The sequence below is a fragment of the Python bivittatus genome, unplaced genomic scaffold, assembly GCF_059951505.1.
Source record: "Python bivittatus isolate LINGU-HERP-01145 unplaced genomic scaffold, Pbiv_v1 ctg000080_np1212, whole genome shotgun sequence".
Taxonomy (NCBI): domain Eukaryota; kingdom Metazoa; phylum Chordata; class Lepidosauria; order Squamata; family Pythonidae; genus Python; species Python bivittatus.
In genome coordinates this window covers 49,753,605-49,778,339 of record NW_028277035.1, presented here as the reverse complement: position 1 = coordinate 49,778,339, position 24,735 = coordinate 49,753,605, and the positions used below count along the sequence as shown (strand labels likewise).

General features: G+C 39.1%; 1 protein-coding gene across 3 annotated transcripts; it reads right to left on the bottom strand.

The window, feature by feature from the left end:
* On the bottom strand, nt 1-24,735 carry ACY1 (aminoacylase 1). 3 transcript variants are annotated; one of them, XM_025165222.2, is made up of 15 exons: nt 24,596-24,735; nt 23,741-23,887; nt 22,369-22,433; nt 19,069-19,173; nt 16,506-16,600; nt 14,507-14,583; nt 12,066-12,155; nt 11,650-11,706; nt 9,534-9,607; nt 9,020-9,069; nt 7,742-7,886; nt 6,386-6,454; nt 6,013-6,092; nt 5,453-5,513; nt 1-5,344 (listed from the first exon to the last, which is right to left on the bottom strand). In XM_025165222.2, exons 2-15 carry the CDS (start codon nt 23,853-23,855, stop codon nt 5,180-5,182), a joined length of 1,248 nt encoding a protein of 415 aa, XP_025020990.1. In that variant the 5' UTR covers nt 23,856-23,887; nt 24,596-24,735; the 3' UTR covers nt 1-5,179. The 3 variants fall into 3 exon arrangements, with proteins under 3 accessions (XP_025020990.1, XP_007425958.1, XP_025020991.1); XM_007425896.4 differs by lacking the exon at nt 24,596-24,735 and adding an exon at nt 24,428-24,580; XM_025165223.2 differs by lacking the exon at nt 24,596-24,735 and adding an exon at nt 24,056-24,399.

The window sequence follows — 24,735 nt, the reverse complement described above, 5'->3', positions numbered from 1 at the left end:
ATAGATTCTCTGAAAATATTTTATTGGCATCATTTTTCACAAGATGTCAGTACAGTAAACAGGGACACCCATGGGGAGGAGGGTAAAAATGTCAAGATGGTGAGTGAAGCCCTGCCCCGCTCTATGTGCAGTTGCCCCTGACAGTAAAAATATGGCATTAGACTTCTTAAACCTGCCACAATATATAAAGCCATTCATCATGTTAATTGCTTTTTCAGCATTAGGAAGTGAACCACTGGCTCAGCTTCAAATCAGAACATTATTTATTCTATGAAAATGAATGCTCAAACTAAGTTTGTCAGTCTGAAACCAGGAAACTGAAACAGCCCAGGTTGTTTTACTGAAATGAAATGCTAATCTAAAAATCCCATCCCCCATTTTTCCTGCAGAAGAGCCAGCTGTCCTAGGACAAGTAGCGCACAGAAAGCCAGTCCCATCTTTTCCCTGGGGTTTAGGGCTCAGAAAATTGAACTGTGGGGACCTGCCGATCACTGATACATCCCATCCTCTCCGGACTGCCATCACAGCTGCTCCCTGGTTATCTTCTATCACAGCAATCATTTGGGGAGGCCCTAGAGAGAGCCCTTGCCTTGAGAGACATGGATCTCATTTATGAAGAGAGGGAAAGTTCAGACGCAAAGCATAATATTTTTGCATCTCATCTGATTTCAATTTCAACAGCTGCCTTTAAACCATTCTGCTTGCTGTTGTGTTTTGAGTGGAGTGGAGACAGCAGGGCGGCAGAGTAAGAGGCCTCACCAAATGCTGGGGTGCAACTTCAACAGACTGTGGTGGAAACTGTTCACCCCCCACCTACCCCCCAGGAGAAACCATGCTGTTTCGTGTGATGCCCTCTCCTGACTCCACATTGCACCATGTGGATATTTGTACTGGGATGTATTGCATACAAAGATGCTAAAGAGCAGACTTGACACTTCACACCTGGCTTGATTTATCAAATGGGAGAAAATGGCCCGTTCTGACACTCAAACCTGGAGTCTGAATCAGAGCCAGGTCAAATCCCAGATGCATCCTGGCTGTGCCTATCTCAGGAGGCTTTGATCAGGTCTCTGTTGCATATCCACTGAACTCTAAAGTTAACCCTAAATTATAGCAAAGTAGTGTCCTGGTTTACCTATAAACAGATTCAAAAGCAAGCAGCCTTACTGGATCAAAGCAGCAGTCACCTTCATCCTCTTATTTTTTTCTGCTGCCAGTAACAAAGCACATTGGAGCAATACTGTATAAAATGACTCCGTCCCCTGTGGTTCCCTCCCAGCTGCTCCCTCCCAGTCAGTCTTTTGTGGCAGCTGCAGCAAGTTGGGGGGATGGTTTCCACAAGCGGACCAGATTTCCTTCCTCCCAAGTATTTACAAGAGCTAATTCAAAACCAAACAACACAGCCATTTTTTCTAATGCAAATATTGCTAGATTGCTTGCTGCTGCTGCTGCTGCTGCTGCTACATCCTGATCAATAGGTATGGTGACTTTCTCATTTTGGTTTCCGCTTTCCCAATACGCAATTATCACTGATCACTGAAGCTCTTTCTACCTTGCTTTGAAGAGAGCTGTGCTGTCTTTTGTGGGTGTTTTTTTGTTTTGCCAACTTTGCCCTCATCTCCTTTTTCATGTTCTTAATGAAATTTCTGCACTGGCGGAGCTGGTCCAATGGATTTTTCTTCCTTAGGCAGAGGAGCAGCAAATGATCCCTTGCCTCAGAGTTGCAAAATATCCAAGGCTGACGATGGTACTTGGACCCCTGAGCATGAATATTCACAAACCCCTCCTCTCCCTCTCAGTAAAAGGTAATCATAAACATTGTGTTCTTTCTTTTCCATCCAAAACCTGCAGCTTCAAATGGCCGTATCACTCCACACAGCGCAAGGATGCACTTCGCAGTGCCCTTCTGCTGCAAAACCGCCCATTTGCATCTGCTTTTTATAACCAATTCAAAAAATTATGTTATGCCATGACCACATCTGCCTGGGTGCACACATAAGCCAAGTCAAAACCAACAGATTATGTCTTAGTGCAATGTGGGAGCCAAGTCCCCGAGTAAAGGCAATTCTCTTGGAAAAGTTTTGCTGACTCCTGCAGAGTTTGTGATGAAAACGTAACAGTGTATTAATATTTGTTTGATAAAGGCTAGGCTTGAGTAATTGCAAAAGAAAATGTTACTCACTCAAGCAGGCCCATACTCACTGTCCTTCAGCTAACCAAGTTCACACAATGGGCTACTATGTTTGAAATCATCATCCCTCTGTGCCCTCTGATAAAGTTGGCCCATGAACTGAGAATGGAAGATTCATTTTGCTTCAAAGTACACGTTTCAACTTTTAGACTATTGTTTATCACGCTGTTGTTTCAAAAATATTTTAATATTCATGTATCTTCTCCTACGTTCATTAGACAATCATGTTTTATTATTTCCCTGTGCTCAGAGATATGCATGCTTCCATCCCACTCCCAACAAATATGAGCAATAGCAACAGTATTACCAATATTTGATAATTGCTGCATATGGTGAATTATTCCATACTGGAGGATTTTTAGGTGCAGTTCGCCATCTAGTGGAAAACAGTTCTGAGCAATTACTGTTCAAAATTAAAAAAAGCTTGAGGAGCTTGATTACTGGTATAGACACATTGGTTGTGAAAATGGTTTGCCACTGCCTTTTTCTGGGTTTTGAGTTCCCAGGCAAGCTTACAGCCCTGGAATTCCCCATTGGTCTCCTATCCAATTGCCAAACAGGTCCAACCCTGCTTAGCTTTAGAATCCCAGCAAGGTCAGCCAAGTGTTACCACCTGCTGAGTTACATCTCCCAAGTTAGCACACAAATCTAACTTTAAAACCTGAGCAAGTTTTGATTTATTATTTTTTTCTTAAAATCACCTCTATATAAGCCGAAAAAACTTCTCATAGTTCCACAATTGAATAAATTTGTATCTATATTTAGATAAGGATGGTAAAGAACATATGATTAAAAAAGACCAGGAACTCCTTTTAAACTTTCAAATATGGTCATTCACAGTCTTCTGAGGAAAAAGAATGAAATGATAATGCTAGCTGTTCTCATATTTATGCCATACAAGTTTATATAACTGGTCTTCTCCACATTTATAGAAATTAGGGATAGTTGTATCATGTGCTAAAAGCTGTATGCGTTTTAGGCTTCTATCTGTGAAAAACTGTCTTTCTGTGTTGTTACGGAGACATATGAGAGCCAGTTTGGTCTAGTGGTTAAGGCACCAGGCTGGAAAGCTGGAGACTCTGAGTTCCAGTCCCGCCTTAGGCATGAAAGCCGGCTGGGGGACTTTGGGCCCTCCCCCTCTGTCTCTCTCAGCCCACGCCAGGCTCAGGCAGCAAGCCAGTGGGTCCATTCCTGTCACAACCAATAGATCAACGTTCAGTTGATCCAAAAAGAAAGTGGACCCTGCACCTCCTCTGGGAAAAACACTAGGAAGAAGAAAAAAATAGGCAAATCAAAGTGGTGTTATTTTTCCTGTTTGATGTTAAAAATCACCTGTAGTTAATAGGGAAATAAAAGGGGGAAATTTCCATGTTCCTTAAACGTGTTGCTCTATGGCACGAGCAAGTATGAGTGAAGCATCTAAGGGATGTTTCCAATATCAAAAAGAGAAGGTGTACCTGACAATGTACAGGAATGGTCTTGCATTATAGCAGTGTGTGAAAAATAATCCTTCTTGAAGGAGTTCAGGTTTTGTTACAAATGGCAAGAGAAATTAGATGACGAGAACCTGAGGTAAAACAGGGCAACATGGTATCTGGAGAACTTCTCTCACTTTCCAGTCTGAATCAAATATCTTGTATAAGACTGGGCAAAATACCCCTTTGGTACTTGGACAAGAGACCAATGGGGAATTCTAGGGCTGTAACCAATCCTTTAGAGGTTGGCATCCTATTCAAGGAATTGTGGCTGAAGGTTTCTCCTTGTCTTAAATCCATGTACCTTTACTGACTGCCCTTAGTAGGTCAGCAGAATTCCAGTTAAAATTTGGAAAAGAACACCTCAAGGGAAACAGTGCACCATTCTGACATACTGCCATCCCCAAGGTATTCTTGGGGGAAAAGCTGTCTACCCTTTTGGTGGAATCATTTCCACTCCACCCTTACCAGTTTGGCATTCAACACTATAATTGGCTTAAATACAGGTTCAGTAGAAAATTAAGGCAGTCAGCAGTTCTGCTAGTGAATCTTCAAGGAGTGAAAATTCAGGGACATCCCCACCTTCCTGAGGGATAAGGCAGCAAAGTAGGGAGGAAAGCTCCCAAACAGGTCATATTAATTCTTATCTCCTCCTTCAGGATCTGTGTCTCTCTCTCTAATAAATCTATATATTAAATTCCCTTTCATCTACTTTCAAAACACTTTTTTCTCATGGGGCAAAGGAGTAAGTGTCATAATTGATTCTCCTTTACAAACAGGGAAACTAAGAAAAATGCTCAGTATTATAGCAGAGTTGAGAAAAATTTCCTCCATGGCACATTCCACACAAGTGTTGAGAATGGTCTTGTGTAGTAGTATTGGGCATGTCAGAGAAAGTTTAAAAAATCACTCCATGTCAGCACCAGCATTCTAAATAGCACTCCCACCTCACCCCAACTCAAGATTTCAGCCCCCTTATCTCCATTTTGCTTCATCCTTAGGTTTACCAATGTAAATGAGATTCTTTTTCTTAAGAAAACCACATAGCAAAAGAGTGCAATAGTAGCAGAAAGACAGTTAATATGACAGTAACATTTTTCTGTTCAATAGTGTTTCAGTAGTGAGAAACTAGTCCTTGAAATTTGCTGATTTAGAAGCCATCGGACTATCTTTTTATCCCCAAACTGAGAAACTGTTAGAAAAAAAATGAGAGACATGGTTTTCCATCTGGAATTGTGGAAAGAAGGGTCTCTAAGTTCATTAGTATGCAGCAGAGAAAAAATCATTGATACCAATAGGACTCTAATTTACATGTGGTTGTGTCAGTTGCTGCTTCCAGCTTGCTTTGTCCCTTGTGTAACTCCCAGGGGTGCTGGAATTCCACTTCCTCTTGGCAAAACACAGATCTCAGAAGCCATAAGTCCTCAGTCACAGTATCAAAGGATCCTTTCTCTCTTTCTTTGGTTTTTCTCCCTCCTACCACAACCCCAGACTGCTGCCATCTGCTAGGACCTCAGGCTTCTGCTTGCAGAGGGGGGACACTGGCCAGTGCTGGGATGAGGCGAGCATAGATCTCAATCCCACGAAGGAAGACCTGCTCATTCAGGAATTCATTGTGGTCATGGAGCAGCACAGGAGTGTAGTTCATGGGGGAAAAGCCAATAGCGGGGCGACCTGCCTGTAATATATTGGAAGGAGAAACAGCTGTCAGAAAGCAAGGCCTTAGCAAATAAGAAGATAAGCAATCCACCAGCAAGGCACCTGTAGGAAAAACATTTATACTCACTGCTCTGATATAGCGGCTGTCAGTGGCAGCAGGGAAGATCTCACACTTCAGCTTCATATTCCTGAAGAGACAGAGACACAATGACAGAGAAGTTCTCCTTGCTATGGTTGTTATTTAACTTGTTCTTTCTGCAGCTACTAAGTTTCAAGCTATCTGAAGGCAGAATTTATCAACTGAAAAAATGATAAGCAGGCTTCTGGGATGATCTAGAAGAGGAGTAGCTGAGAAGATGGAGTTATCAGACAATTTTCCTGGACTCCCCATGCTTTTCCCAACTTGGAGCAATCCAGACATCTTCCAAACACCCTGCTGACTAAGCACTTGCAATCCCCAAATATTTTCAAATGGCAGTCTGGGGAAAGCTGGTCTATACTTGGGGGTATCCTGGTATATACCAACCTTTTTTCTGAATGCGGTAAGTAGCAGCTTCCCCACCAAAAAAAACAACCAAACCTATATATATGCTTGTTCACATCTAGCAGGTGAAACTGCTCATATCCAAAAATGACTAAGGAAAAAGGAAGAGAAAAGAGAAAGGGGAAATATAACAATGTACTCACATGTCCTTGCAGGTGCCACTGAATGCGTTCCACCAGGGATCAGATTCCTCTGTGGAGGTAACTGTCTGATCCATGTATTTCTAGCCCAAGAGAAAAGGTAGAGAGTGAAACTTGTAGGACGCAACAGATACTCACAATCCAGGAATATCTAACAAAGGCATGGCAGAAACAGCAGGAGGACTAAAAGAGGCTATGGAGCCCAGGGCACCATAGAAAGACAGCACTGTTGAGATAAAGGCCCAAGGAGGAAAGAGAGAGAAAAACAGTGGCAGCACCTTGGAAAGCTGTAAGCCCAAAGCAGCCTAAAGCTTTGCTTCTAGAACTAAAGGGAAAGTAGCAGGTCTTCGGAATGAACGCTTGGTTTCCCAGTTACCTGGTGGAACTCATACGTAACACCTTCTCCAGCTGCTTTGCACCAGGATGTGAGCTGCTCCTCAAACGCCTGCAGAACAGAGACAAATCAGTATGTGATATGAGAAGGCAATTTCTTCTGAACAATTCTTGGCCAGATACCCTAATTTTCATTATCTTATTGTTCTATCCTACAATCCTCTGCACTCCTTCCTGCCCGGTTTAACAATACTTCTTCCCTCACAGGTATGGAACCATCAAATACTGTAGCCTCAAAGCTAACTATTGATCAAAGGTCTATATGGCTTATGATAGCTACCTGACATTTCTCTCCAGGGCAGCTTTGGGGGGAATGTGTTGCAAAACACAGTTGATCTTTCATTAAATAGAAATAGAGCATGAAAACCCTCAAGGCTACCAGAATTCAAAACTCTTGAAAGTAATCTACAAGCAAAGAAATTAGGCTCTCCAATTCTTTCAGACATCAAGAAAAGTTGCAAAGGCCTTTCATATTAACAACTACAAATATTTCAAGGATTTTTTTTAAACAATTCACAATATTTTATAGAACAGTTTAACAAGTTTTGTAAAATAAATAAATAAATAAAGCCAGAAACAATTTGTCTGTTTGTTTTTAAGATTTATAAGGCCACCCAACTCGAACAATGTGACCCTGGGCGGTGTACAGCATAAAAACAACAATAAATCAAAAAAGGAGGAAAAAAATCCAAAAAAACCAACAACATATAAATACAAAGTATAAAACGTAAAATGGCGACCAAGCACACAACAAAATCACCATGGGAATTCCCATTCAACTGACCCCAAATGTCTGGGGGAAGAGCCAGGTCTTAATGGTTTTCCTAAAGGTGAGAAGAGTTGGGGCCTGTCATATATCGGCAGGGGCAGGGGGAAATACTTCAGAGAACAGGGGCAACCACAGAAAAGGTCCTGTAAGATGACAAGATTTAAAAGAAGGGATCTGGAGCATGCCCTCCCTGTGGGAGCATGTGACACAGGCAGATATTCTTGGGAGAAGGTGGTCCCATAAGTAATCCGGTCCTATGCCATGTAAGGCTTTAAAGATAAGAACCAGCACCTTGAATTGCACCCAAAAGCCTATTGGGAGGCAGTGGAGTTTGTGGAGCGGTGGTGTTACATAGGCATAACAAGCTGTGCCCATACCTACACGCAAATAACTACAGAACTGCATTTTTAAATAAATAAATAAATAAATAGCTAGCTAGCTAGCTAGCTAGCTAGCTAGCTCTTTCTAGCATAGGTGGAAAGAGCTAATACACCCTCTGGTCAGTTCTGATGAGATATTCAAAGCAAATCTTTACAGAAGGAAATCTGGTAATCTTCTCCTTCTTTGTACCTCTAAGTCCACTGTAGGGGGGATCCGGATGTCAAAGGCAACAGACAGCTGAGAGGGGACCACATTGAATGATACGCCTCCATTCAACATGGTCAGGTTCACAGACGTTACATCTCCTAAAGTGAGGTGTTCCTCTGCGTTCAATCTGCGAGAAAGAACAAAAAAATGTACACACAGTTTCTTTGAAATTCTTGAATAAATTCATTGCTAAGTCCCTGAGAACGAAGAAATTGCATGTTCAAGGGCATGAGATCACCTGCCCAAATATTTATAGGAATCACAGCCCAACAAAACTGGAGCGAAGAAGATACCTCTCTGATTCAGTAACTTACATGTTATCTTAGAAACATACATACAAAACCTAACCTCTATCACTGAACAATACAGATGCCACTATAGTAAAGCATCCCTGTTTTATTTATACAAATTGTTACACGCATTAATTTAATCTCAGATGAGTTGCTCAAAGCTCTCAAATTCTAACCCACCATGTATTAGTGTCATCAACTGAACAATATGAGAGTGGTTCCTACAAGTGGATCCAGCCATATTTCTGAGGATAATAGCCGTCAATACATTAAAAATGGTAGATAGTGTAGCATTCAATAATACAGTAACAAATGTCATCACACAGATAATTATCAAAATTAAATGTCCTTTGTGAATATAATGCCATTCTGGATTTACACAGCACCTTTTCCGAGCTACTTAAAGTGCTTCATTTATCAGAAATTCTTAGGCATTATGCAAGGTGCATCACTATTACCGTCCAAATATTATATATGGGGGCAAGGAGAGATTTTGTGAAATTATTCTGTGAATTTCCTCTTAGTGAAGTTATGGCTGAGCTGGGCTTTGCAACTCATTGCTCATCCTCTTAATCATTACAGTGAAAAAGGAATCCATTTTAAGAAATCAAAGGCAATGAGAGCCTGATGTCACCTACACCTTTCAGTCCAGTTATAGGAAGAAAAAGCTGAATTGCTCTCTATTTCACGGCTGAGGATTCAAGTGGGCATGGTAGCAGTAGTGACCCAACTATTTGCAATAAAAGACTGGGAGAGCCAGTGCTGGGCCACTCGGTATATTTCATGTACTAGGATACTGCCTATGAAAGCCACGCCACAATCAATTAAATCTTTTCTGAAGTGACAAAGCCCTCTTCTTTTGTTGTACTTTTATAGAAAAATACAGAATGAGTAAATGCAGTGGTTCAAACATGAAGGTCAGGCATGGCCTTTCCCTATCTTGACAGACTTGGCCTATTTTTTTCCTTACCTTTGTTTTTCACATTCTCTGAATTCTAGGAAAGAAGTGATCACTCTGTGCTATGAACAGGAAAATCAAAAGTAAATGTAATGACAAGCATTCTCCCCACAGTCAGTGCTTCTACATGACTGCCTTTAGTGTCAGCTTCTGGGCAAGATGGGATTATATGTCTTTTAGTGAATTTCGATAAGGTGGCAAGAATCTTTGTAAACCAAAAATAGGCATACTTTTTCTCTCTAGAAGTGGATGGGCTATAACTTCCATAATCTCTGACCACAGAGATTTCCTGGCTGGGTTTCATGATCAAGAGTTATGGCCTAACAAGATCTGAGCACCGCATTTTACTAATTCTAGTCTAAACTGCACCTTACAGCCAGCACTTTGGCTTGTGCATGACATTATCTAAAAAACCATTCATCTAAAGTGCCTGATTTGATCTCCTACTTATACTTGTTGATACTGATAAGTATTTTCACCTCCCACCCTTCCTTGGCCCTGCACATTACAGAGAATGCCCTCTTACCATCTTTTCAGCAGCTGTATTCTCAATGAATCTGGATCCATGTCCTGGATTCCCTTCTACTTTCACTTTAATCCCTGAGCGTATTTCAAGGAAGGCAAAAAGAAAAAAAATAAAAGCAAAAGCAAAAGCAAAGCAGGCCAAACAATTACATTTTTTAAGTTCCATAACAACAAAATGATCCAGCCAATACGGAAACCAACTTAAGTTCAGAACAGGTGCAGTTAAAAAGTACATCAGAGTCTTCTGATAGTTCTCTGGGTAATTTGCATAAGATTGGAAAATATTTCCAATTCCGAATTAAGAATAGTGAGAAAAAAGTAAACAACTAGCTTTGGGTTAATCCGTTATCCTCCGTGTTCCTTCCTGTAAAATACAAGTATGAACCTTTTCTCTCTGGCTAAATTATTCTGTGCCTTTGTAGCTCTGACAACCTCAAAAAAAAATTGTGCCAGAACCTTTGATCTACAGTAACTCAGATGTCAATGTGTATTTATAGAGTGTATGGCTCCTGAGATATAGCAGGTATTTGATATGATTGCCATCTGTAACTAATGGTACCTAAAAGTATGAAGACAAACAGAAGGATGGGCAGCTAAAGGAAAGGAAAAGAAACCAATATGGTGTATATGTACTTTATTTCAAACTAGATTCCGATGTTTAACACACTTTGAGTAAAGTGCATATACAACATATATCTTTCTCTTCCACCTGAAAGTGTGCCATGTTCCAAAGAAGGAACAGTACACTGAAGGGCAGGACTATATTTAACAGACAGACTATTATTTCAAAGAAGTGAACAGCTTTTTAAAAGGAAGAGGCTTCCTTCTTCACATTGGAAATGGCAACAAAATGATCCACAAAGCCTGGATCTGTGGGTTGTTACCATAATGCACATACCTTTTCAAGAGAAACCAGAGTTTTCTAATTTTTTTCTTTTCTTTTCTTTTCTTTCTTTTTTTTTTGTTTCTATTAATCTTTTTTCTCTCTTTAAGTTTGAAGATTATCTTGTTAATTGTGTATGTTTTCTTGTTGCTTTTTTAAAAATGTTTTTTAGATTTTAACTTTTTTTCTTGTAATTTGTAAATAAAATTTGTAAATAAAAAGAAAATAGGGCATGTACCATTTCTCATAATGAAATAAAATCTAAACAATAACAACACAATAATAAAAACAATAACAAGCCAAAAAATAGAACAAGAAGGATAAAAACAGTCTGGGACACTGCCTTCTTTTTATCTTCCCTGTTTTGATCCTTGTATTCTGTCATCTATATTTTTAATGGCTATGTCAAAGCCAGCAGATATAAACAATTTTATCTGCAATATATTCCACAAATTGGGCCAGAGTATGCCTGCTCAGCCTTCCTGTATATTATCCTGGAAGCCAAGTTGTAAAAGGACTCTTACTACTAAATAAAGAGTGGCAATGATTTTTTTTCAGCCACCACCAGTACCACAGAATAAATTAAGAAATAGGCTGTAGTCTGTGTATCATCTTTATGGCAATATTTCCATATTCATTAAGTGCAACAAAGGCTGTGACTTCTGTTAATACATACATTTTCACATAATTTTCAGATATACAAAGTAAAGGCTAATAACCACATTTAGTTGTCTGTCAACATTAACAACAGTATTTCTGAGTTTTCAGAGAGTCGGCTGTCAACATTTGCATTAAGTTACGTTTTAGGCATTCATTATAAAATATATGAATATTTCATAATGCCTTTAGTGAACATTCCAAGCTATAAAGCAAGAGTCATCTGGGGAGGTCTAAAATTCTAGATCTATCCAGTGATGCAACCGTGACTACAGATCTACAATCTGTTGTGGCAATTAAATACAGCTGCAACTAAGAAAAGATACAAAATTCCAGTCTAATTCCAACAGAAGGCTAATCTCCTGATCTGATTTGGCTTCTCCAGGAAGTTTAAAGAAAGGTTACATATGGCTATTTTACAGTGGAGACATAAAACTGACAAAACACCAGAAACCGTTCAAAAGAAGTCATGCATTCTCTCTGGAAGAGATGCGGTAGATGGTTTTCAATATGGGTCTTAGGATGCACATTTAAAAAAACAGATGAAAGAAATGACAACATTTGAAATCTTTCTTACACCATGGGCATTTCTCGCCATAGAAGACAGTGAAAGTGTCAGTTGGGTTTGCCAGGCCTAGGAGAAAACATAACAGTAATAGAAAATAATAAATGTCATTAAAATATAGAGGAGGCTTTCTTCAAAGCTGTTTTGAAGGGACCATACCATCAGCTAACTGGCTTTGTATTCCCTGATCTCATGTAGGGGAGGACATTATTATTACTGGCAGGTAAAGAATCTTCACCAAGACTGCACAGGCCTTCCTTATTAGACAACAAGCTTATAGTCATACAGCTTTGAGAAAGAAACCCAGAAATCACAAAGGATAATTTCATTAAGAAAAAAAGCAAAATGATTTCAGTTACAGCACACTTGGTTACAGCATACTTTTCAATTCCAACACTGCGTCCCAAATGCCGTACTATGGTTTTTACCTTCATCCAAAGCAAAGCCAACATTAAGTGCTGCAAACTCAGGACTCTTCACAAATAATTCCATCCCCTTGTGGCCCCCAATCTCTTCATCTGCATGGAAAAGAAAGACCAAACAATTACCAAAGATGCTCTTTTTGCTTTGATCTCCAAATCAGCATTTCAGAGTGGAAATGTCTGAAGAGCTAATTACAGTACAAAGTTCCCCGAGGAGCCAAGAGAGCTTTTGTGCATTCCAATCTGGCACACAGGGGCCTCCTCTCTTTGTACTAGCCCAACCCACAAAGGACAAAAACTGCTTTTTCTCCAGGACCCATTCATCAGCTGTTTCATATATCTGCCCCAAGATCTGTGATGCACAAATTGTTTCCTGCTATTAATCAGGAAAGCAGCCACTCTGTTCAAAGGGACATGACACCATAGATGAAGCCACATGTGTAGACAGTCTCACTGGGATGCAACAAAGGACCAGATTAGAACTACCTTACAAGAACTGCAAAAAAATCCCAAATGACCTTTTATTTGCTCAAAAGCCTCTGCATCATTCTTCAATTTGAATTTTCCCCACACCCTATTACTATGTTATCTGTTAACAGGAGCAGATGGGATGAAGGGGTTGAATTGTCAAAGAAACCATGTCAAGGTAAAGGGCTGGTCTCTTTTCCCCAATACCAGGACCCTAATCCAAATTTGGAGGCACTGTGATTTTTTATATTATTATTATTATTATTATTATTATTATTATTATTATTATTATTATTATTATTATTATTATTAAAAATGGCATCATGACAGTGCTGTATCTAACTACTCCACAAGCCATCTGATATGATTCAAGGACAAGTCTTGCAGCAGAAGAGGAGAACTCTATCAGTGAATATTTTCTTTCTCTGGCTAGAGAAATCTATCACCACCACCAGAAATGTCTGATTCCACCCAGCTGCCTCTTCTTTTGGGTTATCTGCAGAACAGGCAGCCGCCCAGGGAATCAAAAGAGCCATCGTTCTTTTATGGTCACTGAGAGGCAACATGGACACTAAACAGAGAGATTTGGTATAGCAGTAGTTACAGAGTTATTAGAGCTGAATGAGTTTGACATAATTTATGATTTGACAGAAGAATTAAAGAAAACCAACTGTTGCTGTTTCTGTGGTCTTTTAAATTTTAACCCTGACACTATAATTGCAGTCAGTAATAAAAACAGTTAATCAACCTTGTGATGAAATCTTGATTAATGGTTTGGATTTCATTCTTTAACATATTCTTCCATTCTAAATATAGTTTTTGAGTCACAATCTTTTTCTCCTGATATAAAATGTATATATTTTACTTAATCTTCCCATATTGTTTAACCAATAGTAGCAAAGATGTGGTTTTGAGGTTTTCCTGCAGAAATGAAATCTATGATTTTCTTCCAAAACAATATACTGAAAGTATTCTGTTGCAAAATGTTTAGGTTCTTTATTGGCTTCTGTGAGTTTTACTAGGATACTTAGCTTGCATGTCATTTGCCTGGGGTAAGAACACCACCAACCCTAACAGGCTCCTGTCCTTGAGTCCAAAATAAGGCAGCACGAAAAGGTTTCAGGGCCAGGGTTGGAGGAATACTTGTTTTCCTTCTCCCTCCTACACAGCATTATCTTTTAGCAGGGAAAATGAACTGCCAATTGCTGTCCTTGAGCCTCTGCTCTGCTGGCTCTAGTATTTCTGAAAGCCCTTTTCATCGAGTCACATGTTTCACATAGCGCGGTGTGCTTCAGCCCTTTAATTCTGATCAGGGCTCTGAAAATCATGCAATGGTTTTTAAAGCCTTAGCCATATGTGCATCAACTTCTTGACAGAACTTTTAAAAACCAGTGTCTGACTCCTGACCTGGAAGAAGAGAAGCTCCTAGATGACAGCTAGCCCTTGGGCACAAGGGGGCTGCCACATGAACCCTGCCAAGATTTTAATTTTGCATCCCAATGGAAATACTGATCTTGTGGAAGACCCACAACTGTGCTCCCATGCTTGAACAATAAAATAGGAAAAAACAGTGTGTCAGTATGGCAACCAGAGCAAGAATGGCAGTGGAGATGTAAAAACCACCAGCCAGATAGGAGGGGGCAGTCCTGGAACAGGCCAACTGAAGCTAGTAGACCGTTGACCTCTGAACGGTTCTCCTCCACACATCCTAGAATGTCCACACAGGAAGTTTTCTGCCAGCACATTAATTCCATTCCAGAACACCTTAGCTTGACTTCAGTCTGCTGCTGGGTAGACACAAGAGAGTGCCTCTGTTGTGATACCATGCCCTAGCAAACCGTTAATGAGGCACCTTTGCACATGAAACCAGAATGAACCCTACAATGTTGGATTACCATATTTTTTGCTTCTATGATCTATCATTTTGAGCAAATACTAGAAGACATGCGAATATACTATGTGGCTATTATTTAACTCACCTGGGACAAAGCTCATATGAATGGTTCGGGAAAAATGTCTTCCTTCAGCTTTCAGCCTCCGTATGGCTTCTATGTATCTGAAAGGGGAAAAAAATGCCTTATTTAGTGGCTCATTAAAAAGATAACATAGTGTCTTTAAGGAAAAGGCGTGCATATGTGTTGATGATGGATGTTGGATATTAGAAAGGAGCAAACACTGCTAGCCAGAGCCTGGATCAAAATCCCCTTAATTCTAAGACAGGTCTTGCAGGGCAAAGCAGGAGCCAGGTGTTCATACAGAGGGCAAAAGGTTAAATATCTATTTCCTGCTTGCAAAATTTAACCAGGCATCATTAGGCCACCTTATGAATGCAGCAGCAGTCTGCCAATTTCAGCTTGTCTTTTTGGCCAATGAGATATATTTTTTATATTTTTATTTAATTGCATTAATAAACAGAAATGAAGGAAAAAGATACAAAAATAAAAACAAACAGAAAAAAGGGGAAAATAAGATAAAAGATGAAAACATTACAATGTATATAAAAAGCATCTTTTAAACACAGCATTAAACTTGAACACATGGAGTAATATTGATCAGTTTTTCCAATAAATTGATAGGCAGCCAGTTTATAAGCAGAGAATGAAATCATTAACCCTGGATTATAACCCTTCCTACTGAAAAAGAGTAATATTTTTTGCTTGATAAATTCAGGAACCTGCATATACAGGTAGTCCTTGTTTAGCAAACATAATTGAGACTGGCAACTTGATTGTTAAGTGAAGCGGTACTTAAGTGAAACATTGCGATTTTACAATCTTACTTCAGTTTTCCTTTGCTTCACCAACTTACAAAGGTCGTAAATGTGAGGACTGGTGGCAAAGTTTCATCACTGTTGTAACTGCGAACAGTCTCTAAACGAGGCAGTCACTAAACGAGGACTATTTGCAACAATAAATTCCAAATTTGGAGTATATAATTCAGAATCACATGTATGTCTTTAAACCAAATTACTCTTTCCAAAACCATATTAACAAACTTGTGGATATTAAACCACAATGGGACAATAGCAGAGCAAATTCATCTTGCATGTCTAAATTATGCCTCCATTATTTTATACTTTCAGAATAGTGAAATTAACTGTCCACCCTTTCATTTTTTTTCCTGAGATGTCCAATAAATATGAAAAAATCTTTTCTATATTAATTTTATCTTAAAATAATAAGTATAATTAATCTTCTTTAAAACCCTTAATCACTGATTTGTTAATATGGGGTATTGCAACTGAGTTCTTTAAAAAATTAATAACCACCTGAACAATACTCTTTGTCAGTTAAAATACTATAAATTTGGGATCATCCGTAAACAGCTCAGTGCTAACAGTAATTCAGGAGTTTTAGATGCTGGTAATGTATAAAATTGCCAATCAAGACACAGCTATTCAATACATGGTACAAAGACAGAATAGCTAAGAAAACAAACAAATGGATCATTGAACAAATCAATTCAGATTTCTCACTTGAGGCACAAATGACCAGGCTCAAATTATCCTACTTCAGACACATTATGCAAAGACCTAGCTCTCTGGAGAAGATTCTAATACTGGGAAGGGTGGAAGGAAAGTGAAGATGAGGATAACCAGCAACAAGGTGGATGGACTCAGTTAAGGTGGTGATAGGTGCACTGTTAGAAGACCTGAAAGAAGAGGTTAGGGACAGATTATCATGGAGTAAGTCTATCTATGTTGTCACTAAGAAACAACATCAACATGATGGCACATAATCAATCAATCAGTCAAAACAAAGACAGAGACATTGTTGCTTAACAGGATCAAGTTATTTACTGATTTCCACCACTTTCACAGGCATAACTAAAATGTCCTTTGTGTGGATTACTCTCTTGGCCATGTCCCTTCTCTTCCATCATTTTGCGAGACAAAATGCCAAAGCAGCTTTCCTTATTAATAATTGCCTTTTGTACTGCCTAGAACAGAACTAGAAGGATAAAATGCGTTACACATACTGGATAGATACACATTTCATATCTTGAGCTCCCCGCCCATAGATATTTCCCTCAGAGTCCTTGAAAGCTGAAAAGGGATCATACTGCCAATACTCCTGTAGGAAAGAAAATGAAACAATTAGAAAAATGTGAGTGGATAAGAAATGAAGCTTTGCCCATGGGGCAGCCTGCTAAGACAGTAAAGGAAAAGCCTGAGTGTTTTCAGTGACACTCTACTGGGAACAAATCAAGATAAACCTTCAAATTTCCTAACTTGAGAAATATCATCTAGGAGACCTTTGAAAAGCTTGCTACTGAGTTCAGCAGTGATGGCTTTTGGAAATGTGCATTTTGGATTCTCTGTTTGTGTGGCACTGGTTTATCCAATATAAATGATATGGCAGGAAGCTGCAAGGTGGCCAAGAGCAAGATAATCATGATGGCATCATGTTAACTGCCTCCTTTTATCATAACTGAAGTTGTGAGTCTGCAGATTTTCTATGGTAACTTAAGTGAAGCTGGAGAACTTCATTAAGATGCAAATGTCCTCTTAACACCTTGATCACTGTTCTAGTCAGGCAATCCACACAGTAACTCCAAAGTGGTTAATTTTAATCTCTGTCAGAAAACATGGTCCAATTGTGAAGCATCCTAAGAAAGATTAGGAAATTAATCTTTAATTAAAGCAAATTAAAGTACCACTTTCATCTCAGTACTTCTGCCTGTTGGAAGCATGATCTTTGTAAAGCTCAGTCAGCTACTTCAATAAGTCAAGTGGCCAGGATCCAAAGGAATATATCCTTTCATCCTCTAAAACCAAGCTATTGATCCCTTACCCAAATTCATTGCCTGTTTGTGCTTCCTTAGATCTAGGTATCTTTACGTTCACACACCAAAAGAACTGATCATGGAAAAATTCTCCATCACCCAATTCCAAGTTCTGCCTAAACTTTTCTGAATTTATACTCTATATTTCACAATGTTTCCTAATATTCTCTCTCTCTCTGGTTTTAAAACCAGAGTTATGTTAACTAATTTGCTGCCCTGGATGACAGTTTTCCACTGTTTATACCACAGCTACCCAGCTACTATGGAGTAGCTACTGTGGTTTTGAAGCGATTTTCCACTACAGTGGTACAACTGTAATATAAGCTCAAAAGATATGTCTGGAACAAATATGCAGCCTCTTATACTGCATATGGACCACAATTTTGGAGGACATATTTCTTGAACTTATTCCTTTATTTATCCCTCCAGTAGATAATTCAACAGCTAAAGTGTTGGGCTTAACTGCTAAACATAACTATACACACTTAAGTGATGTTCCCTTTCTTATCTCATTCCCCTAAGCTTCCTTTCTGTTTGCATTTATATCTTCTTCTGAGTAGTCAGGATCCAAAGAACAAACTTTTTACCTCCTGTGTTTGTACTATGTTCCATACCATATTTCAGTGGGGAACTCTGGAGACCCTAAGAATGGTTTAGCCAGCCATCACTGCTTTTCTATTTGCTCAAGTCTTATCATTCTGTAATATTTCAGAATAGATGAGAGAAACCTCATTCTGAGGACAAACCCAAGATGGCCAAGGATCAGGACCAACTAAAGTATAGCCCTTTGTGCTCCTTTTTCCACCCAAACCAAGCAAATGTACCCATTTTTACTTTCTTTGCTTATTATATTCTCTCCACAATTAGCCTGAAATTTCTCTGTTCAGTACATTTAACCCATCATCGGAGGCAACGGATGTCTGTTTAGTCCATTAAATGCAAATTTATGTAACTGACATAATTTATGTCATTTGGATAATTATACAAATTGATGAGGTAAAAAGGTCCACTGAATGGAGGCTATACTCTGCCAATTCATTCTTTCCATTCCAGGATACACCTCTAGTCATCATCTTTTTTGTTTGTTATTTGACAAGCTATAATTATTAAGAATTATTATTCATATAATCATTGTTGTAAGCCACCTTGAGTGTTTAAATAAACAGTATATATTTACTGCTCCAACGGTAAGTAAATAAATAAGCAAGCAAGGTGCTTGGTTTCTCTTTACTCCAACACCATTATGAGGAATTGCCTGCCGATCCAATATTATAGTTGGATATACCAAATAATCATTTTTTCTTTGCAAACATCCACAGTAAAGTAAAATGTCTTTATTAAAGAAACTACTGCTAGTTTATAGCTTTTTATTTTCCCCCATAGGTGGCTCTCTGTTCCCACAAATCTAAGAACTGGAAATGCTAGAAAGTGCAGATCCTGCTTTGACTTAAAAATCATCAGGTTCATCCCTATAACTCATCTTTTTATTTCCAGAGAGTGAAGGAATTTCAATATGCTATTAATGGTCAACATATAAATTTGCATCACACCTTCATAAAAGCACTATAATCTGCATCTTATCTAAATTAAAACAGGGACTAGCAAGGAGGCAGATTAGATCCAGCACTCCTCTTCTGGAGTAAATATTTCCTGGCTATTGCAAATTGTTTTGAAGAAGGAACACATTCATCCCCCAACTCTCCTTTTGCAGCAAGGTTAAAGTTGCTGCTGACTCCCCAATGTGATCTCCCCTAACCTCAAATACGGGAACAACATCTGTATGAGAATTCAGTAAGATGGAGCGGAGCTGTGGGTTTGTGCCTTTCCAAGTCAGAATGGTGATCACACGGCCAGGGCAGACCTGTAACAGAACATTAAATCAGATGGCATTGTTCTGTGTGTCACTCTGGAAAACAGGACTCACTTTATGTTACAAGATTCAGTAACTGCACACGATACACACCCTCCTCTCTCTTCATGGTGAGAATTTTATAAAATAAAAATTGAATTTGAAAAGTTATATTATTTATTCTAAGAAAATGGCAAAATATTTTATTAAATTTAATAAGGAAAACAGACAGCAAGATTGTTAACAATTTCACAGTTTCATTGCCCAAATCCTGGCTTGTATGATAGTCACTTTTGTGACTTTTTTATGTACAACTTACATCTAGCCTAATACCTTGTGCAAAACTCTGTCATTATGGCTTAGTGTGGTGTGAATCCAGCCACTGAAAACAATACCAGAAGTACAGACACAAAAAGTGAAAGCAATAATCAGTACATACAATATTTATATACAACTGCTTTTCAGATATAAGCAACTGCAAAGAAAAGAATTCACCAGGAGGGACATCATTGCAAGCAAAATCAAAATGATTTTCAGCATCCAAACAGGCATGTATTTTTTTTCTGCTGTCTCTTCAAGCAGCTCCAAACCACCATTTATTCGGGATCCATTCACAGCTTCCCAATTTTAATTTCCAGCTTACACATTCCAGAGGTCATTAGAGGGAGCCCAAAGCAATTCCAACGGCCATGGTAACTCAAACAGGTTAGTAGTCAATTCAGTTTTATAAAACTGATTTTGGTTACCATAAATATTGAAAGGAAGGCAAGTTCCAGTTCTTGAAGTGACTTACTTACATAGGAGCATTTTAACACTTTCAACTCAGCCAACTTGGGGAGAATTGGTCTTAACATAGGAATAGAAGCAAGAGTACAGCAAAGTGATATTTCTTGCCTTTTCCTAGTAAAAACATTTTCTATGGGATTCATTTGTAACAAGTATCAGTCTAAATACAGCACATAAAGCTGGGGTTATTGGACATAAAACCTGTAATAACAGATTAACTGGATAGCAGGCTCTTCAAAGGATCACGGATCCCAACAGGTTTACTACAAACTATAAACAATCTGAAATAGAACATAGCATGATTCAATCGGATATCCGATAGTAAGCTTGAATCAATTATCTTCATGCCCTTGAACCATGTAAACACCAATGGGCCCTAATTAATCAAAATTAGTTTAAGACTGACAATGGAATTGCTGTTTTATTACATCTCTATTTTGCTCTTTGTCCAAGATGATTAAGCTAACCTAAATGGGTCCTTGCCTGTCTATCAGCTGCATTTCATCTTCATAACTAGACTCTGGTATGTGAGGCTGCAATGTATGACTGATAAAAGGCCACTGAATCAGTTACATGATGTTTGGGGATTTGGATTTAAGTTTTTCCAAAGCTAGTCCAATTTTTTGAACATTACATTAGATGATATATGTGGAATGCCTACCAGTTTTTAATAATATTGTTAGAGCCCTGAACGCATTAATAAACAGTTAAAAACAGATCCTTGTTGAATCAGGACAAATGTCTATTTCATTCAGCATTTGGGGTTACTCATACCCAATCAAATTTATCTGAGAAGTTTACAAGCAGGACATGAGGAAGACAGTTATCTTCTGTTATTGCTCCCCAGTAACTGGTATTTAGATATGCTGTCTTTGAAACTAGAAGTAATATACAACTATTAAGACGAACAAGCTTGGATAGCCCATTCCTCTGTAAACTTGTCAACTGCCTAAGAAGGTATCTAACACTATAGCTGGTAAATGAAATCATCTAAGTGATTCTGAATAATGATCACTGTCTCAGTAATATGCTTCTTTCTACAGATGCATGGAAGCCACTTCCCCATGCTGTAACCCTAGACTATTATATGTGAATGATGCAACTGCCTGAACTAATTCTAGCAGCATGAATTTATTCTGTTTGACTGGCACACGTGGACTGGATGGAAAAGAGCCATGTGCTCTAGTCTACTGCCCACATGTCTGTAGCTCTGCATTTCTGCCACACTTGGGATTGTACCATGGATACATGGCTTGAAACTACACAGGAAATAAGACTTCACAGAACTCTGGGGAAAAGAAACAGATGGGAAGCATAACAGCAAAAACATTTGAAAGGAGTAAGTTGCTGATCTCAAGTTAATACCTACATAAAATAAAAGAATTCCGCCATTATCCAATTGTTCACTTTTTCCTGTAGCAAGCTAGTATATGCTATTAAAGAACTTAATTCTGATAGATGTTCAGGTCACTACTTTTCAACATATTTCTAGATAGCAAGCCTGGAATTTTTTTTTTATGCTACTGGAAGTTGTTAAAATCATTTAGTAATCAGTACTGTTGTAGCTTAGTAAAAACAAAAACAAAAAACCTTTGATCATTCAGTAAATTTAAAGAGAGAAGAAATGCAGCTTGATGGAAATACTGACTTGGAGAGCATTAAACAAAACCTTAGTAAGAGCAATAGATAATACTTCCTTGGCCTTATGGGGGAAACAGCCTCCTTTGCAGATATATCTGACCACAAGGTAAGATACTGGTTATGAACTTAATTTAGTGATTCTCAAATTTCTGAATCTAAAATTATAGTATGACAACAGCGGTATAGTTTTTCCCTCCTAATTTGAAATGAATGCCATCTTATTCCTTATTATTAACCCAGATGACACAGTAAAACAAACTTAGTCAAACAATGTACGGAAATACACCTTTTGGGAATTGCAGCAAAAACAAATGGATCAGAAATGAAATGTACCACTGTGATATCTATTTTGACAATGGAATGAAACTGAAGCACTGAGCTATAGCAATAATATATAGGAGAGACAGTATCCCTTTACTTTGACTCAGCAAATAGCAGGGTCTAGCTGACATTTTCTGAGCTCAAAAGCAAATTAGATTAGATCTGGATAGTACTTTAATAGGAGACATCCTGGCAAAGCTAGGGTTAGACAGTAAAATCCCTCCTTCCCCCCCACAAAGTCCTTGAAGAAAGCAGTAACAAACCACTTCTATATTGGTGTCAATAAAAGTACATGCTGGTGAAGTATATTTTTTAAGTCCCTTAGCTTAAAGCTACCTGCACGACCAAAGATTAATGATACTGATTTTCTTCCTAAATTACGAGCACAAAGAGGCTATGCAGCAACAAATCACAAATGGACCAGATCCACATAAGAGCAAGGGTTTCTCATTATTTTACCTCCACTTTCAGACACTGCAGACCAAGTTCAGAAGCTATTCTTTCCAGGAATTCTACTGCTGTGTCTGGAAGAAAATAGGAAGCCATCATGAAAATTACACGTCAATGACATTCTTTTAATTCAATCAATATTTAATTTTTTAAAAAGTCAATACAAGTTCTATAAAACCTTTCCCCATTGTACCATGTGCAGTATTTGAATTAAAACTTTGCCCCAGAGGTAAAGCATTGGACAAGGTTTGAAATCTTGGGCCTTATCTCTTCAACATGTATTAAAGTTCACTTGTCAACTATTACCTGTGAAGTTTAATTATTCTATGAACATATTTAAAGATAGCAATCATTACCATGGAAAGGCATCTAGCAAATTGCCCGAAACCATAAAGTGATCCATCACTGTTTTTATTTTAGTACTTTCCAAGATGGTGCATTTCAATTCTTCCCTCTGGCATGCATCATCTAGCCCATAAACAATTAAAATAAAAGAATCACCTGCTAAAAGGAGGAATATTGACACTCTGAGCATTCTAGGAACAATATGGAGGCCTTAAGATTTCAGAATGTTATTCTAGATTTGTTTACAATGAAGGTTCTACAAATCTACTCACTAGGTCACCAAGAGAAACAGATGTGTTAGTACTGTGCATTTGCCCAGGAAAATCTTAAACTTCATTTAATATAGCCATTTTGCAAAGAGGTGCTACACATTGTGCCAGTAACCTGTACAAAAATACATAGCAATCTCTGCATAATGACAAACTTCCTTCCTACAATTTACCAAGAACCCAGAATTCCGGCCTTACCATAATGTTATATAGTACACTCTGATCATAAGTTGCTCTCCAAATCAAAACAAACATGATACAAGGTAAAAAGTAATTCTGCCCCCACTCATTTTGTAACAAGTTTCATGTGCTTGATGTCTGTCAATGCGACAAATATTGAAAATTAATACACATGAGATATGAAATAGTGCAGCATCAACAATCTAAATTCATATGGAATAAAAAGGCATGGAGGAGTTTAGATTCATGCAAATACTGTAATTCACAGATATTTGAATTGGGTGAGCTTTTTCTTCTCACAATAAGAATGACAGTATGTGGCAAATGCAATGAACGCATTATGGATAGAACAGGTAAGATAAATCTTATTCAGATGAACTTTAGAAATCAGTTTGCTTTTGTTCATCTAACAAATGATGCAAGAATATCAACTCTGACTGATAAAAGGAACCAGATTATTGAGGATGTGCTCCTTTTGGATGATGGACATGTAATATTTCAGCCAAAAGCTGTGGTAGGTCTAGTCAAACAAAACGCCACACAACCCTGGCTTTCCTTAAGGAAGGAAGAAAAATGAGACTCGATACCATAATCAGGCTGAGGCTGGACTGTTTTAATTCTCAGATATTCCCGGAAGAGAGTGACGGATGGCTCTTCTTTGGGCTCCTCCCCAAGCTTTTCAGAGTCTTTCTCTGGTAGCATGTTAGCCTTCTGGGCTCAGGATAGTACTGTACCTACCATATGAAATAAGAGAGGAACAGACAGGAAGTGAGGATAAAGAACAGAAGAATTGCACTTTTTCTACAGGACTAAGTGAGAAGGAAATTATCCTGGAAAGAAGGAATGAAATTATGGTAGAGTTATGTTCCCTCTTCCGATTACACAGACCTTCAGACACTCACTTCAGCCAAAAGCAGCTGAGTGTTAGAAATACAGCAAAGCGGTGTATTGTACAGGACAGAAGCAGAATTGCCACTTTCCCCCGATAGGATTGTATGTCTTTAACTGCTGCAGTCAACGCAGAATTTCCACAGGTACAGACTTGCCCTGCAGAACTGTGAGAGCTGTACTCCACTGAAAGCCAGATCAACGGAAGCGGCGGCGATACTGTGCGAAGGGCAGCTCGAAGCTCCCTGGCTACGGCCCTAGCACCAGCCAAACAGCCCCTTCATTGGATTTTTCTCTCCCAGATACCGCAGTCTCCCGCTCGCCTGCCTCCCCAGGAGCCCCTGGCCCAGCCCGGCCCGACGGTAGCCAAATAATTTGGCAGGCACCCTGGAGGCAACGGTGGACTGGCCTTCCCTCCTCTTCCCGCAGTAAAGGGAGCCGACGGCCGGGCGAGACGCGCTCTCTCCACCGAGCCGACAGGGAGGCTTTCCTGGGCAGCAAAGGGGCCCCTAAGTGGTAGCTGGTGGCGCCTGGTACTCCTCCTCCTGACCCACCTCCTTGCTCGTTGCGGAAGCCACCGCCTCCTTCAGGCCTTCCTCGCCGCGAGTTGACTGCCGTACTCAGGAGCGGCGGCGGCGGCGGCGGCGGCGGCGGCGGCGGCGACAGCGGCAGCAGCAGCGCTGGGGAGGGCTGA